At 41.0% G+C, this 16,685-nt stretch overlaps 1 protein-coding gene across 1 annotated transcript; it reads left to right on the top strand.

The window, feature by feature from the left end:
• Positions 1–721: 721 nt before the first annotated feature.
• On the top strand, positions 722–15,892 carry LOC121876273 (probable glutamate receptor). Its single transcript, XM_042381312.1, has 11 exons — positions 722–765; positions 2,132–2,213; positions 2,608–2,751; positions 4,664–4,754; positions 10,274–10,589; positions 11,064–11,284; positions 11,548–11,728; positions 11,841–11,940; positions 12,984–13,113; positions 13,344–13,453; positions 15,263–15,892. Exons 2-10 carry the CDS (start codon positions 2,137–2,139, stop codon positions 13,422–13,424), a joined length of 1,341 nt encoding a protein of 446 aa, XP_042237246.1. The 5' UTR covers positions 722–765; positions 2,132–2,136; the 3' UTR covers positions 13,425–13,453; positions 15,263–15,892.
• The last annotated feature ends 793 nt before the right edge of the window (positions 15,893–16,685 follow it).

Here is a 16,685-nt window from a genome sequence, read left to right as displayed (position 1 = left end):
TACATTATAGTGCAATAATTTTGCTTTTGTTTTGCTGAAATGATACGATGTTTTTAAGTACACGGGATTTTCTGGAGTGTTTTTAAACGTGGAAATACTAACATTAATGTACACACGCTTGTATTGTTGGGAAAACTGAGGTATTGATCCAGATGATGAACATGTTGATCAGGATTGAAGCATACTAGTGAAGCCCTTAAGCCTGTGGAGAGATAAATCAGACTTTTCCTATAGTTCTGGTATTCTTATATGAATAATCTTGTTCACAGACAGAAATCTTATAAGAAATCGCCAGGTCATAGATTAAGGAGATATAGGAGAGTTAGTTCCTCAATAAGTTCAAAATAATGTACATTTTTATATAAAGTTTCGGAAAATTAGGTTTTCTTATTTGGTATTATGGTTTAATTTTCTCCGTTAGAGGTTTGTGGTTGATGGCTGCAGTCGTGGGTTTAGGACCTGAGAGAACACATTACGTTCATAAGTCCCCCAACTTGTACACCTAAATCAACAAAACCAACACTCCACTTGTTCATTAAGAGAGACTTTACACTGAGTCTCACTGTATGATTCATTACGTTGTGTTAATGATTGAGAGACGAAGCCAGCAACCTGGAGTGACGTAGGAGGCGCATGACACATTCTGTCTCACCTTTCCCACTCAACCAAGTAGCATATATAGAGGGAAGGCGGCAGCCACGCCCATATATGTACAGTTGGTGTTGGTGGTGGAGGGTCGAGCTGTCAGGACTCTAACACAAGCAGGTGGGTGGTGGTGGTGGTGGTGGTGATAGTGGTGATGTTGACAGTGATGATAGTAACTGTGATGGTGTTGGTAGTGGTATTGGTTTCGGTGATGGTGGTAGTAATGATATTGATGGTGATAAAGGTGGTGCTAGTGATAATGGTGATGGTGGGGGTAGTGTTTGTTATGGTGGTAGGATTGGTTGTAGTGGTGTTAGTGATGATGAATAGAGCCGACTGGTGGTTTTGGTGGTGGTGTTGGTAGTCAAGATGGACGTGATGATGGTAGTTGTGTTGGTAGTCAAGATGGACGTGATGATGGTAGTTGTGTTGGTAGTCATGATAATAGTGATGACTAGGGCCCGGATAGTTATGCACTAAAAAACCATGAAATATGCATGCAAATATGCACTAAAACAGGGTAAATATGCATTTATATGCACTAAAAATGCCACTTATAAAACCAAGAATGCAGGTTATACGGAAACAAAATAGTTGATATAAACTAATGTTAATGTTTATTAAGCAATATACTTGAAATTTCTTGCTCGCTGTCACTGTGCTTCACAATATTTACAAAACAGTACACTTCCATCAGTAGTAAATGCATCAAATTCCTTTACATATGATCTCAGCACTTCATTTTGGTTTCTTTGTACTTTCGGCATTTTCACGAGCAGCAGAAGAGAGTAGCTCCACACAGCAGCACTGCTCCTGACTGACTAACTCACTAGTCCAATGAGTCATGACCAGGTGTGGAAACGACAGATTAAAGCGACGTGACCTCACCTCACTTCACCTAACCACACCTCACCTCACCTCCCAGTACCACGTGTGCTCATTCAGTGGCAACAAAGAGATACTGCCAGATGAATATTTTACCAAAATATGCATTTATATGCAGTTATCTAGGTAATATGCACTTATCATAGAAATCACGCAAAATATGCATTTGCATATGAAATATGCAAATGCATAACTGATGACGGTGATGATGATAATGGTGTTGGTGATGGTAGTGATCATAGTTCTGGCCTAGGTGGTGATTTTGGTTGTGGTGGTGATGTCAGTGGTGAAAGTGATGATGATGAGTTTATTCTTCCCTGGTAACACTGTTAAGGTCCTCTTCTTGGTGGTCCGTGTCCAAGTATTGCGTTTAGTCCTCGATGGTAACACTGTGTTCAGTCCTCTGTGGAAATACTGTGTTTCTCATAGAAGTGAACACACTGTTACCAGACGGGAGTTAACACACTGTTACCAAACGGGCGTTAACACACTGTTACCAGACGGGAGTTAGCACACTGTTACCAGACGGGAGTTAACACTGTTCCCAGACGGGAGTTAACACACTGATACCAGACGGGAGTTAACACAATATTACCCACAGACACGATGGCTCGCCCGCTGAAGGAAGTATTAGAAGACCCGGATGTCTACCAGGACCTGCTAGCCAACCCCAGTACCTTCAGGTAACCCACCTCCACCTTCAGGTAACCCACCTTTAAGTAACCCACCTCCTCCTTCAGGTAACCCACCTTCAAGTAACCCACCTACACCTTCAGTTTATCCAGTAGACTTAATGTTGGTTGTTACAAAATACATTCTGGTGCATAATTGAAACATATATTAGTGAATAACGCGGGAAAATATTGTCTATAGTGAGAAACACAATGGTGCAGGTTGAGATATAAAGGAGACATATGATGGTGTATGGTACAGCAGATATAATGATGTATGGTGCAGTAGATATAATGGTGTATGGTGCAGTAAATATAATGGCGTATGGTGCAGTAGATATAATGGTGTATGATGCAGTAGATATAATGGTGTATGATGCAGTAGATATAATGGTGTATGGTACAGGTTCAAACAGAGTGTGTCACTGGTCGTCTCTGGTGTCGAATGGAAACCTCACTTGGATTTCGTGAAGTCTCCGGACGGTCATCTTACCGTTGAAGGTCCTGTGGCCAACTTGCTGAACATGGTGGCTGCCTCACTTAACTTCACGTAAGTAACACACACACACACACAGAGAGAGAGAGAGAGAGAGTTTGTCTTATGCTTCATTTTCTTAGACTTAAGTTTTTGTCGTCTACCGTCGAGAAATATTGATACAACAACTCTAACGTAACATCATTCATTACTAAGTAAGATGTAATGTATTATACGTAAATATTAAAACAACATATAGTAGTAGAAAGAGTTAAGGTACAACCGAACACTGAGTTATCTGGACCTGCACTGGTTACTTTATGAAACATTGGACCCAGACTGTGAGCCTCGAAGCCACAAGGTATTATTGCTCTCGGCAAAGACCTTATTTTGGGAGATAAGAAGCGACAGAGAAATAATGTCTGCCAAAGTTCTCCAGATATTTCCTGCGTGATGTTTAGTGTTGGTTTATATTTCTGTTTTAATTTTCTTAAATACTTTTTAACGTTTGGTTCAGTATCATTCTATATTACTATTGCTATCACAACATTATTCTTGGTTTATCAAACATTTGTAATGTGATGAATTTCATTTATATTATATACTAAGCGCTTGATTGTTAGTAAACAATGGAAAGACATCATGTAAATGTCCCGGTTTTGTGTCCTGTAAAGCTTCCAAAAATATTAGAAAGGTTTTTAGAAAAGTTTCTATATTTCTTGATGAACAAAATTTACGATGTGTACACTCGGGTTTTAACAGTATACTGTATGTGCATTACAGGTGTTGACAGTAACTGTCATTACATGTACTGACTGTAGCTGTCTAGTATCACAGGTGTAGACAGTAACTGTCTATAAACACGTGTGTTGACAGTAACTGTCTTTAGATGTACCGACAATAACTGCCTAGTATCACAGGTGTAGACAGTAACTGTCATTACAGGTGTTAACAGTAACTGTCATTACAGGTGTTGACAGTAACTCTAGTATCAAAGGTGTAGACAATAACTCTAGTATCAAAGGTGTAGACAGTAACCGTCTATTAACACAGATGTTGGCAGTTATTGTCATTACAGGTGTTGACAGTAACTGTCATTACATGTACTGGCAGTAACTGTCTAGTATCACAGGTGTAGACAGTAACTGTCTATTAACACATGTGTTGACAGTAAGTTTCTAGTATTACAGGTGTTGACTGTAACTGTCATTACAAGTACTGACAGTAACTGTCTAGTATCACAGGTGTAGACAGTAACTGTCTTTTAACATAAATGTTGACAGTAACTGTCTATTAACACAGGTGTTGACAGTAATTGTCATTACAGGTGTTGACAGTAACTGTCATTGCAGGTGTTGACAGTAACTCTAGTATCAAAGATGTAGACGGTAACTGTCTATTAAACATGTGTGGACAGTAGCTCTCTAGTATTACAGGTGTAAACAGTAACTGTCTATTAACACATGTGTGGACAGTAGCTCTCTAGTATTTCAGGTGTTGACGGTAACTGTCTATTAACACAGGTGTAGACAGTAACTGTCTAGTATCACAAGTGTAGACAGTAACTGTCTATTAACACAGGTGTTAACAGTAACTGCCTAGTATCACAGGTGTAGACAGTAACTGTCTATTAACACAGGTGTAGACAGTAACTGTCTAGTATCACAAGTGTAGACAGTAACTGTCTATTAACACAGGTGTTAACAGTAACTGCCTAGTATCACAGGTGTAGACAGTAACTGTCTATTAACACAGGTGTAGACAGTAACTGTCTATTAACACAGGTGTTAACAGTAACTGCCTAGTATCACAGGTGTAGACAGTAACTGTCTAGTATCACAAGTGTAGACAGTAACTGTCTATTAACACAGGTGTAGACAGTAACTGTCTATTAACACAGGTGTAGACAGTAACTCTCTATTAACACAGGTGTTAACAGTAACTGCCTAGTATCACAGGTGTAGACAGTAACTGTGATCTACTGCAGGTACAGTTTGGTAACACCTGAGGACCAAGCCTGGGGAAGAAAGCTCCCTGATGGCAACTGGACAGGAATGGTGGGACAAGTGTTTAGACAGGTAAGTGACATTGTCTTCATCTTGTGTTATATTAGTCTGTTAAAGATATGTTTTATTACATGTTGTTAGTGAACATTTGTCCAGTAGTTTGAACAATTTGTTGTTTATTAGTTGTGTTACTATTAACTGCAACAAAGCTTTAAGAACAACACTGGATAAACGTGAAGGATATAGGTCAACATTACAGGTCACCCTGTCACAGGTAGTACCCACCAGTGTTGATTAGTTACAGGTCAACATTACAGGTCACCCTGTCACAGGTAGTACCCACCAGTGTTGATTAGTTACAGGTCAACATTACAGGTCACCCTGTCACAGGTAGTACCCACCAGTGTTAATTAGTTACAGGTCAACATTACAGGTCACCCTGTCACAGGTAGTACCCACCAGTGTTGATTAGTTACAGGTCAACAATACAGGTTACCCCGTGACTGGTAGTACCCACCAGTATTAACTAGTTACAGGTCAACAATACAGGTCACCCTGTCACAGGTAGTACCCACCAGTATTAACTAGTTACAGGTCAACATTACAGGTCTCCCCGTCACAGGTAGTACCCAACAGTATTGATTAGTTACAGGTCAATATTTCAGGTCACCCTGTCACAGGTAGTACCCACCACTATTAACTAGTTACAATGTCAACATTACAGGTCACCTTCAGGCAGGTAGTACCCACCAGTATTAACTAGTTGCAGGTCAACATTACAGGTCACCCCGCAGCAAGCAGCACCCACCAGTATTAACTAGTCACAGGCCAATCATTACAGGTTACCCTGCGGCAGGCAGCACCCACCACTTTTAAGTAGTTGCCACAAAATTTTCACGGTTGAAACAGAACATATTTATAAGCAGAATACGGCAATAGTTTTAACAAAAGTTCAAGATCTTTAAAGAAATTGTTTCGAGAGCCGAGAATATTGCTACTTTGCCGGAAGCAGCAGCGTGTGGGGAGGGGATGTTCGGGTCGGCTGGGTCGCGGCGTTACACGAATGTGGGAAAAAATAGCACAGGAGAAAATGACATTAGGAAAATGTGGCAGCGGAAAAAAAAGCCATAATCATCAGACTAGGAAAATATGGCGCATTAATTTTTATGACATGTTTTCGCTTAAATTTGATAATGGTTGTTACTGAAACTTACTTAGAGTTATATCAACGTCATAACATAAAACATTTATTACCTTTAACTAAAACATCCTACCGTATGTTAGTGAAAACTCGTACAGAAATTAATAAAAAATATAAAATGTCACATTGCATATTATTATTTAAGATTTCCAACGAATGCTATAGCCAGCGCCTTGCAAAAACTCTTGGAATGAATTGCGTCCAGCTTGGCGGTCCTGGCAGAGGGTCTTCAGCCTTTTCTGGAGGTTCTTGTAAACACGTTTTTGGCGCTTCCTGGGTGGCTCACCAAGAGATTCTTTGATAATGTGACATGATACAATAGCATGGTCAGATAGTTGGGTGGCTGTGGCAACCAACCTCGAAGTAGAGGAAGTAAAAAGTAAAGAAAGCTTATGAGTAAGGGCAAAGTAGGAGGAAAAGATGGTTTAACCACTGACTTGATCAAAGATGCGGGAGATTTTGTATTAGGTAAACTCGTCAAACTCTTTACAAAAATGTTTACAGACCCACACTGTTCCAAAAGCCTGGAAGAATACAACAAAGATTTAAAAAACTATCGACCAATAAGCCTGCTCTCTGTAGTTTACGAGCTCTTTACAAAAGTAATTACTCCAACCAGCCAAGATACTCCACAACTGATCACATCTATACCATCAATTAAGTTACGGAAAAATCTTCAGGATTTAATAAACCATTATGCATAGACTAACAATGGCTGTCGATGATGATGCCCAACCAACCTGCTGTATCGGTTGTTCCACCCCTCACAAATGTTATCCGTGCGTGATTTATACTTGAGAGTTACTTCATGAACGTTCCACATTTCTGGGGGTACCGTGGAGGGATGCGACGCAGATGTACTGCTTGGACCTGGTCATCATCATGCAATTGCCGAGGTCGTTTGTGGTTCGTAAGGGTCGCAGTGAAATGTGTTGTGCCCGTTTTTTCCTAGTATGAAAATTGTGCCGTTTTTTCCAGTGCCATTTTTCCACTGCCCTATTTTTCTGTGCCCTATTTTCGGTGCCACTTTTTTTGGTGCTATTTTTTCCGAGTACGGCGTTACACAAGTCACTAATCACCACACTGTCCTAACAATGATCTCCCTCCTTTCTCCAAATCAGAACCTCTTCCAAAAATTAACCTTATAGAAAGTGGACCTGAAGGCTCAGTTAACCACTTGTCTCGTGAGGGGGTAAAGACGTTGTCTGCATCCCTGGAGCGTGAAATTGTCACTCCGAAGGGGGGGTTTCGCCAGTAGAGAGGGGTCGGGGAAAATGGGAGTCAAAAAACAAGGAGGTCCTGGGAAGTAGTGAAACAGAAGTAGATAATGCTGAAAATATAGTTAGTCATAATAACAAACATCAAAGTAATAAATGTAAAACAGATAGAAACGGAAGAAATATATTGAGTGTTTATTATACTAATAGTAGAAGCCTGTGTGACAAAATGGACCAGCTCAGGGCCATTGTTAGTAAAGAGAACATAGATATAATTGCAATAACGGAAACATGGCTAAATTCAAACAGCAAGCATTTTTTTGCAGAATTTCATATTCCAGGATATAACCTATTTAAATTTGACAGAGTAGGAAGGAGAGGTGGCGGTGTAGCAGTGTATATCAGGGTGTCATTAAAAAGCTGCAATAAATCAAACATTAAAACAAATAGCGACAATGAAAGTATTTGGGTAGAGATTGGTGAGGGCAGTGAATCCGTAGTCATTGGTGTTATATATAGACCACCTAATTTGAGTAGGAACGATGGTAAATTGCTATGGGAGGAAATAAAGAAGGCATCTGATAGAAACAATGTATGTATTCTAGGCGATTTCAACTTTTCAGGCATAGATTGGAAAAATCAACTTAGCGATAATGAATCTGAAGATTTTCTAGAAGTAGTACAAGATAGTTTTTTATATCAATTCATAAACTCGCCCACTAGAGGAAATAATATCCTCGATTTAGTTCTCAGTAATAATGAAAATCTAGTAAAAGATGTTGGGATTGGAGACGAACTAGGAAACAGTGATCATAAAGCCATATATTTTAACATAATATGGGATGGCAGGAAGAAGGAAAATTCGGCCTTGATCCCGGATTTTAGGAAGGCTAATTACGGTAGCATAAGGAGAGACCTAAGGGATGACCCTATGGTCAAAAGATTAATCCCCCCACACCTCCGGAAACTGTCAACTTAGGACGGGATAACCCCGAATTTAATTTAGCAGCTACTTATGAACAATTTATTGCGACAATCAATAATGCCCAAAATAAACACATCCCTAAAAGAAAATTCAGATCGATACGGAACCAACCAAAATGGATGAATAATAGACTCTTAGATCTTCTAGGGAAAAAGAAAGGAGTATATAGAAAGTTAAGAAAGGCGAAAATCACTTACTTGGTTACTATCAGAACCTAACAAGACAGGTAAAAACAGAAATTAGGAAAGCAAAGAGAAATTATGAAATCAAGGTAGCAAACGAATCGAAAAATAACCCCAAAGCTTTTTATCAACTGTATAAATCAAAGGTTAGAGATACAATAGGTCCCCTTAAAACTACGACAGGAGAAATGACTGATGATGAGTTAGAAATGTGTAGTACGTTAAATAGTCATTTTTCGCTCCGTATTCACAAATGAAAACCAAGCACAGTTTCCAGAAGTTCATAAGGTATATAACGACAGTATAGAAAATATGTTGATGAATATCAATATTACTAGTAACGATGTGCTTAAAGTAATTAACAAACTGAAGCCTCATAAATCGCCTGGTCCAGACGAGGTATATGCTAGAATATTAAAAGAATGTAGAGATGAGTTGAGTAATCCATTAGCAGTTTTATTTAATAAGTCATTAAAATCGGGCCTAGTGCCAGAAGCTTGAAACTTGCAAATGTAGTTCCGATTTTCAAAAGGGTGATAAATCAATAGCATCAAATTACCGTCCCATTAGTCTCACGTCAATCATAGGCAAGTTGCTAGAGTCAATTATTGCTACAAAATCAGAAGCCACCTTGAAACATTCAACTTAATTCATTCTTTCTCAGCACGGGTTCACCCAGGGACGTTCTTGTCTCACAAATTTGCTTAGCTTTTTCTCAGAAGTATTTGAAGCGGTAGATAATGATAAGTCATATGATATAATTTATTTAGATTTCAGTAAAGCATTCGATAGAGTCCCTCATGAGAGATTGATAAGGAAGGTAGAAGCACATGGAATAGGTGGATCAGTATTAAAATGGATTAGGTCATGGTTAACTGGTAGGAAACAAAGAGTCAGCATAAATGGATTAAAGTCAGACTGGGGTGCGGTCAAAAGCGGAGTTCCCCAGGGATCTGTATTAGGCCCTCTGCTGTTTGTTATATTCATTAATGATCTTGATTTAGGCATAACTAGTAGGATTAGTAAATTTGCAGATGATACCAAAATGGGGAGAGTGATAAATTCAGACAGTGACTTTGAACCTTCAAAGAGATCTAGATACCTTACATGAGTGGTCAGTAGACTGGCAAATGAATTTTAATACTGATAAATGCAAGGTACTACAGATAGGGAAGACGAATACAAACGTTAAGTATAAACTAGGTAACACGGAAATAGAAAACTCAGTTTGTGAAAAAGATCTAGGTGTATTTGTTAGCAACGACTTGAAACCTAGAAAACAATGTATTAGCGTTCGCAACAAGGCAAACAGGATTCTTGGGTTCATATCTAGGTCTGTGAGTAACAGAACTGCTGACGTTATCTTGAAACTTTACCTAGCATTAGTGAGGCCACACATGGATTATGCGGTTCAGTTCTGGTGTCCTTATTATAGAATGGACATAGATTCTTTGGAGAGAGTACAAAGAAGAATGACAAAAATGATCCATAATATTAGAAACCTTCCATATGAAGAAAGACTGAAAAGCTTAGGCTTACATTCATTAGAGAGGCGTAGAGTTAGGGAGATATGATAGAGGTGTACAAGTGGGTAAGTGGGATTAACAAGGGTAAAATGGAAGATGTTCTGAAGCTCAGTAATAACGAAATAACTAGAACAAATGGCTTTAAATTAGATAAATTCCGATTCAGAAAGGATATAGGCAAGCACTGGTTTGGTAATAGAGTTGTGGATATGTGGAATAGGCTACCGAGTGCTATAGTAGGATCGGGGACGCTAGGGAGCTTCAAGACGAAGTTGGATAGGCACATGGAAGTGCTGGGATGGGTGTGAAAGGGATCTGCCCTGTATGGGCCAGTCGGCCCCCTGCAGTATCCCACTTTCTTATGTTCTTATGTAACCCGAACATACTAACTGGTCATCCAATATATGAAGACCATTGTCGGTAATAGTATTAATATTGTTGTAGTGATGCTTTCAGTTATCATGTTTCCGTGTTGTGCAGGAGGCGGACATCGCACTGGGACCATTTGCACAGTCGGTGGAGAGGAGGCAAGCTGTAGACTACACTCAGTCATTCTTTTTTGACGGACGAACTATCATCGCTGGGAAAGGTCGCCCAGAGATAGACCCCTGGAGCTTCATGTTACCCCTGCAGCCTCCGGTGTGGGTGGCACTGCTGGTCGGGCTGGTGGTGGCCTGGTTGTCTCTAGTGGTCATGGGCCACAACCCCAAGGGCTCATCACAACTAACAAGTGCCTCACACTTCATGCGGGCCTCACACTTACTCTTCCAACACCTCAGAATCATTCTGCGTCAAGGTCAGTAGAAACACTTTATTCAGATACTGAGTCTCATTAGGACCGATCCAGCATGTCTGTAGCTGGTTCAGATCACTGAACACCTCTAAGGTTGTGTTATTTAAGTGGAGAGGATGTACTATTGATGATAGTGTAGCGGATGTAGTGTAGATGATAGTGTAGTGTAGTTCTCGTCAACTTAACTACAGTGTCTCTGATAAAAACAAGAATATCCATTATGGTGTTGTCCCTCAAAACTGCTGTGAACAACGTCAGGTTAGTGAGGGAAATGAGCGTTTTTATCCACATCCCCAAATAGACATTACACCGTACTTTGTTTACCAATACAGCATTTTGTTGCCTGTGACGATAGTTAAAGAAATAAGAGGCTTTAGTTTATCGGCATTATCTTCGACTCACCTGACTTAAGTGCATGTTGACTTATTCTTAGTGTTTTGTGACAGTGTTGGTCAGTGTCACCTCCACTTTTAACAGATGTGAGTATGAACATGACACGTGGGCGGGAGATGGTGTTAATGGGTGGATGGGTGGTGGTGTCGGTGGTGGTGACGTGTAGCTACAGTGGGACTTTGGTGTCACTGCTGGCGGTGCGTCACGTGCCGCAGCCCCTGCAGACCATAAGGGACATGTTGGACGCTACCCACATCACGGTGGTGCTAGAGGGAGTGAACACCATCGTACCTGTCACCCTCACTGTAAGTTTGTCTTCTCTTAACACACACATTTTAACTGTTGCATAACTGCGGTGTCGTTATATAAAATAGTAAGACGCATACTGAAAGATTAATATACGAATGATACAAAATGAACTGAAACTTTGATATTTTTCTAGTATTTCATTTTATTCTCAGGTCCTTGCCACTACTATAAACCGAAATACCAACTAAAACGATCCTTCCTCAATGTTTACCAAATATGTTCCTTTACCGTACTAACAAGTGTTTCTTACTACTGGCAGAAAATAAAGACTGGGGAGCTAAAGGAGCTGAACGACCTTAAGTATTCTGGTCGGATCAAGTACAAGAACCCTGCATTATTTAAGAAAGAGGTGGAGCCACTTGTGCAGCGAGGAGACCACGTCCAAATAGCCACCACCCTCACTATCAACAGCCACATCGACAGAGGTTTCGCTACAACCAGTAAGAGTTAAACTTTATTAAACATAATACATATATTAGATATGCGAACATACACACACACACACACACACACAAATGTAACCAACCATTAATCAGTTGGGTGTGTGTCTAGGGAGGTGTGACTTCTACAAGGGGCGACAAACCTTCTTCATGACCCAACACTGTCTCATCGGCCAGAAGGGTAACCCTATAGTGGCTGCTCTCAGTCGTAGGTAAGCTGGTGCTGCTACACTGTAAGTAGTGAACCACCTGTTGCTGTTACACTGTAAGTAGTGAACCACCTGTTACTGTTACACTGTAAGTAGTGAACCACCTGTTACTGGTACACTGTAAGTAGTGAATCACCTGTTACTGCTACCCTGTAAGTAGTGAACCACCTGTTACTGTTACACTGTAAGTAATGAACCACCTGTTACTGTTACACTGTAAGTAGTGAGCCACCTGTTGCTGCTACACTGTAAATAGTGAACCACCTGTTACTGTTACACTGTAAGTAGTGAACCACCTGTTACTCCTACACTATAAGTAGTGAACTACCTGTTACTGCTACACTGTAAGTAGTGAACCACCTGTTACTGTTACACTGTAAGTAGTGAACCACCTGTTACCGTTACACTGTAAGTAGTGAACCACCTGTTACTGTTACACTGTAAGTAGTGAACCACCTGTTACTGTTACACTGCAAGTAGTGAACCACCTGTTACTGTTGCACTGTAAGTAGTGAACCACCTGTTACTGTTACACTGTAAGTAGTGAACCACCTGTTACTGGTACACTGTAAGTAGTGAACCACCTGTTGCTGCTACACTGCAAGTAGTGAACCACCTGTTACTGTTACACTGTAAGTAGTGAACCACCTGTTACTGTTACACTGTAAGTAGTGAACCACCTGTTACTGGTTCACTGTAAGTAGTGAACCACCTGTTACTGCAACACTGTAAATAGTGAACCACCTGTTACTGCAACACTAAGTAGTGAACCACCTGTTACTGCAACACTGTAAATAGTGAACCACCTGTTACTGCAACACTAAGTAGTGAACCACCTGGTACTGCAACACTGTAAGTAGTGAACCACCTGTTACTGTTACACTGTAAATAATGAACCACCTGTTGCTGCTACACTGTAAGTAGTGTACCACTTGGGCTGAGCTAACTACAGTATATATAACAACGGGGCGGACACAACAGATATGAGGTTAATGGGACTGAGATAACAGGACAACAGGTGAGAGATAACAGAGACACTGTTGCAGGATCAGAAGCGTGGTGGAGGCCGGGCTGTACCCTTACTGGCTGGACAAGAGTCTACCCGTCTACCATAACTGTCGTCACTCGCCGTCCAAAATTACCGTCCGGGAGCCTCTCGCCCTCGACAGCTTCTGGGTAACTACCCCGTTATTACTAACAATCTTCACTATGGTGACGACCTCATTAATTCTATCCCGATCTATCTGTCTACATTAACGCTAATTACCCAATGATATTAAACTACTTCACTGTGGCTAATGACCTCATTTATTTTATCTCGTTATACCTCACTATGTCTATCTATCCCGATATATATACTGTAACTGTGTGTGTGTGGGTGCGTACTAATCATTTGTGTCACACAGGGGATGTTGGTGGTCCTGATAGCTGGACACTTGGTGGCGCTGTTGGTGTTTTGCTTGGAACTCAACGCCGGCAGCAACTGACACATCTTCCTCCTCCACACCTGACACACGTGAGTTGTTAGACCTGCCTCCTCCACACCTGACACACGTGAGTTGGTAAACCTTCCTCCTCCACACCTGACACACGTGAGCTGTTAAACCTTCCTACTCCACACCTGACACACGTGAGTTGTTAAACCTTCCTACTCCACACCTGACACACGTGTGTTGTTAAGCCTTCCTCCTCCACACCTGACACACGTGAGTTGTTAAACCTTCTTCCACCACACCTGACACACGTGAGTTGTTAAGCCTTCCTACTCCACACCTGACACATGTGTTGTTGCCTTCCTCTTCCACACACCTGACACACATGAGTTGTTAAACTTTCCTCCTCCACACCTGACACACGTGAGTTGTTAAACCTTTTCCTCCACACCTGACACACGTGAGTTGTTAAACCTTCCTACTCCACACACCTGACACGAGTTGGTAAACCTTCCCCCCACACCTGGACACACGTAAGCTTGCTGTTCCTCTCTCCACTCTTGACACTCTGTGTTTGTAAACCTTTCTACTCCACACCTGACACTGTGAGTTTGGTAAACCTTCCTTCACACACCTGACACACGTGAAGTTGTTAAACCTTCCTCCTCCACACCTGACACGTGAGTTGTTGCCTTCCTACTCAAACACCTGACACGTGTTGTTGCCTTCCTCCACACCTGACACACACCCTCCTCCACACCTGACACACGAGTTAAACCTTCCTCTCTCACACCTGACACACGAGTTGGGTACACCTGACACCTAAACCTTCCTCCTCTACACCTGACACTCCTGAGTTGTTAAACCTTCCTACTTACACCTGACACTCGTGAGTTGTTAAACCTTCCTCTCCACACACCTGACACTCGTGAGTTGTTAAACCTTCCTCCTCTACACCTGACACTCGTGAGTTGTTAAACTCTTCCTCTCCACACCTGACACTCGTGAGTTGTTAAACCTTCTTCCTCCACACCTGACACTCAGAATTGTTAAACCTCCTCCTCTACACCTGACAAGTTGTTAAACCTTCCTCCTCCACACCTGACACTCGTGAGTTGTTAAACCTTCCTCCTCCACACCTGACACTCGTGAGTTGTTAAACCTTCCTCCTCTACACCTGACACTCGTGAGTTGTTAAACCTTCCTCCTCTACAACTGACACTCGTGAGTTGTTAACCCTTCCTCCTCTACACCTGACACTCTTGAGTTGTTAAACCTTCCTCCTCCACACCTGACACACGTGAGTTGTTAAACCTTCCTCCTCCACACCTGACACTCGTGAGTTGTTAAACCTTCTTCCTCCACACCTGACACTCGTGAGTTGTTAAACCTTCCTCCTCTACACCTGACACTCGTGAGTTGTTAAACCTTCCTCCTCTACACCTAACACTCGTAAGTTTGGTAAACATCTACACTCAAAACTAGGCCAAAAATCGTCTATTAAAGTTGACAGTAACAACGTCGTTATGTTGTTGTGTTAACACGGTGAAGGATCACTTACTGAGGATAATATTCACTTTTATTTTTTATTCACGAGTTTTATGGAATTTGATCATTGATATTTATAATATAACAACAGCACGCTTTTGTCCTTATGTATTTTGCCTTTACAGCTATAGAGTATGTTTATAATTCAGACTATTGTCTCATAGTTATCCGTAATATGCTGTATGTGAACTATATTAATACGATAATGTATAATGATATCACACTATGATTGTCTTTATAGTTATTTTTATTTGTTTAATATTCAAATTCAATAACTTTCAGATTGTCATGATATAAATAAGTTGCTATACAAAACATAAACAAAAATATGGAATGTTCAACAGATCTCACGCAAGAAAGTTCTCAAGAGTCAACACGATGGTCGATGTCTTCAGCACAAGTTTTGTCTCGGGAAATGTGATCAACAGAGAGTCAACGTAGGGGAGGTGAAAGGTGTGCGGCTGATACCTGAAGTTGTTAATATAGTGAAGATAACAGAGTCGAGGACAAGGACAAAGATGTGTAAGAGTAAACCAACATTTACTGAGTACTTTCATGGAGTGTTAGAGATCTTAGGACGACAACACTGTATAATAATTCTCTCGTAAGATGAACAGCCATGTAGACAACAAAAGCTTTATTAAACACACGAAGAGAAAAATGTTTTATTAGTGGTATAATATTAGTGCAGGTACGTGTTCAGTCTGCTACCCTTAGTACACACAGAATTGTTGTAGATATTTCAGGTTTGTTGTTGGTTTCGCTAAATTTCTGTTACTATTATGTGATGCCATTGGATGTTTTACCTTGAATCATTTGGAGGAAGCTTAAGGCAAATTGAGATTATAAAATATTTTACAGATTTTAAAGTATCTTGTTGTGGTAAAGTTTATGTTGCTAATGAGTAATTTTATCCAAACATGTTTTAAAATATGCAGGAAATAACGATCAATATTTTGATAAAATTATCAGGAATAAATGTGATGACTCAAGTCGTCTGACTGAGCGTGTCATTTCCATATAATTAGTAATAAAAACCTGAAAATAATTTAGGATAGGAGAATACCATTATATAGTGAAGGCTTATTTACACTGTAGTGGATACTCTCCCCTACACAACTGCCGACTGATCACCTGCCGTTCGCTTACCAGCCAATCAGCTTACAGGTAGTAGAAGCTTTTCCAAGTTTAGAAGCTCCAAAAGTTGTTGGTATCGAAAGGCAGAACGGGGAAGATGAGTAGAAGCCCCAGCGACATCAAGACTTGGTCTCAGGTGCGGATGCAGGAGTACTACTGCTCACTGATTTCTGACCTTCCCAAGCAGAGACGAGTTCAGCACACCAGGCCTCTCCTACGAACTGCACGGTGAGTGGCCCAACACATTTCACACCTCACTTCCCTGATCCTGACCAACCGTATAAATACGCGTAGGCTTAGCTACAAGACTGTGTTGCAGCGCCTGCATGGCCGATTTCGAGTCCGTGTGAATTATGACGGACTTGTTGTGTTGTGTTGCAGCGTGTTGTAGGGCCTTTGAGATTGCTACCAGCTCTGTTTGTAGGGTGGAGCAGTCGTTGGAAAGTCTCCATTGGAGGGTCTGACCTTGGGTGTAGAAGGCCGCTCCGGATCTATGATGTTTTGGGTCCACCGAGCCGTCTGTGAAGTATGATGCTGCATCAGCCGGTGTCTCGGTGGCTATGGCTTCGAGAGTTATTTTTTTGAGGTCCTCCTTCTGGAGGTTGGCTTTACTATCGCCTAGGTCGGTAA

The sequence above is a fragment of the Homarus americanus genome, unplaced genomic scaffold, assembly GCF_018991925.1.
Source record: "Homarus americanus isolate GMGI-L3 unplaced genomic scaffold, GMGI_Hamer_2.0 scaffold34921, whole genome shotgun sequence".
NCBI classification, from domain to species: domain Eukaryota; kingdom Metazoa; phylum Arthropoda; class Malacostraca; order Decapoda; family Nephropidae; genus Homarus; species Homarus americanus.
The sequence above is the reverse complement of the archived record's forward strand: the minus strand, read 5'-3'. Positions and strand labels throughout refer to the sequence as shown.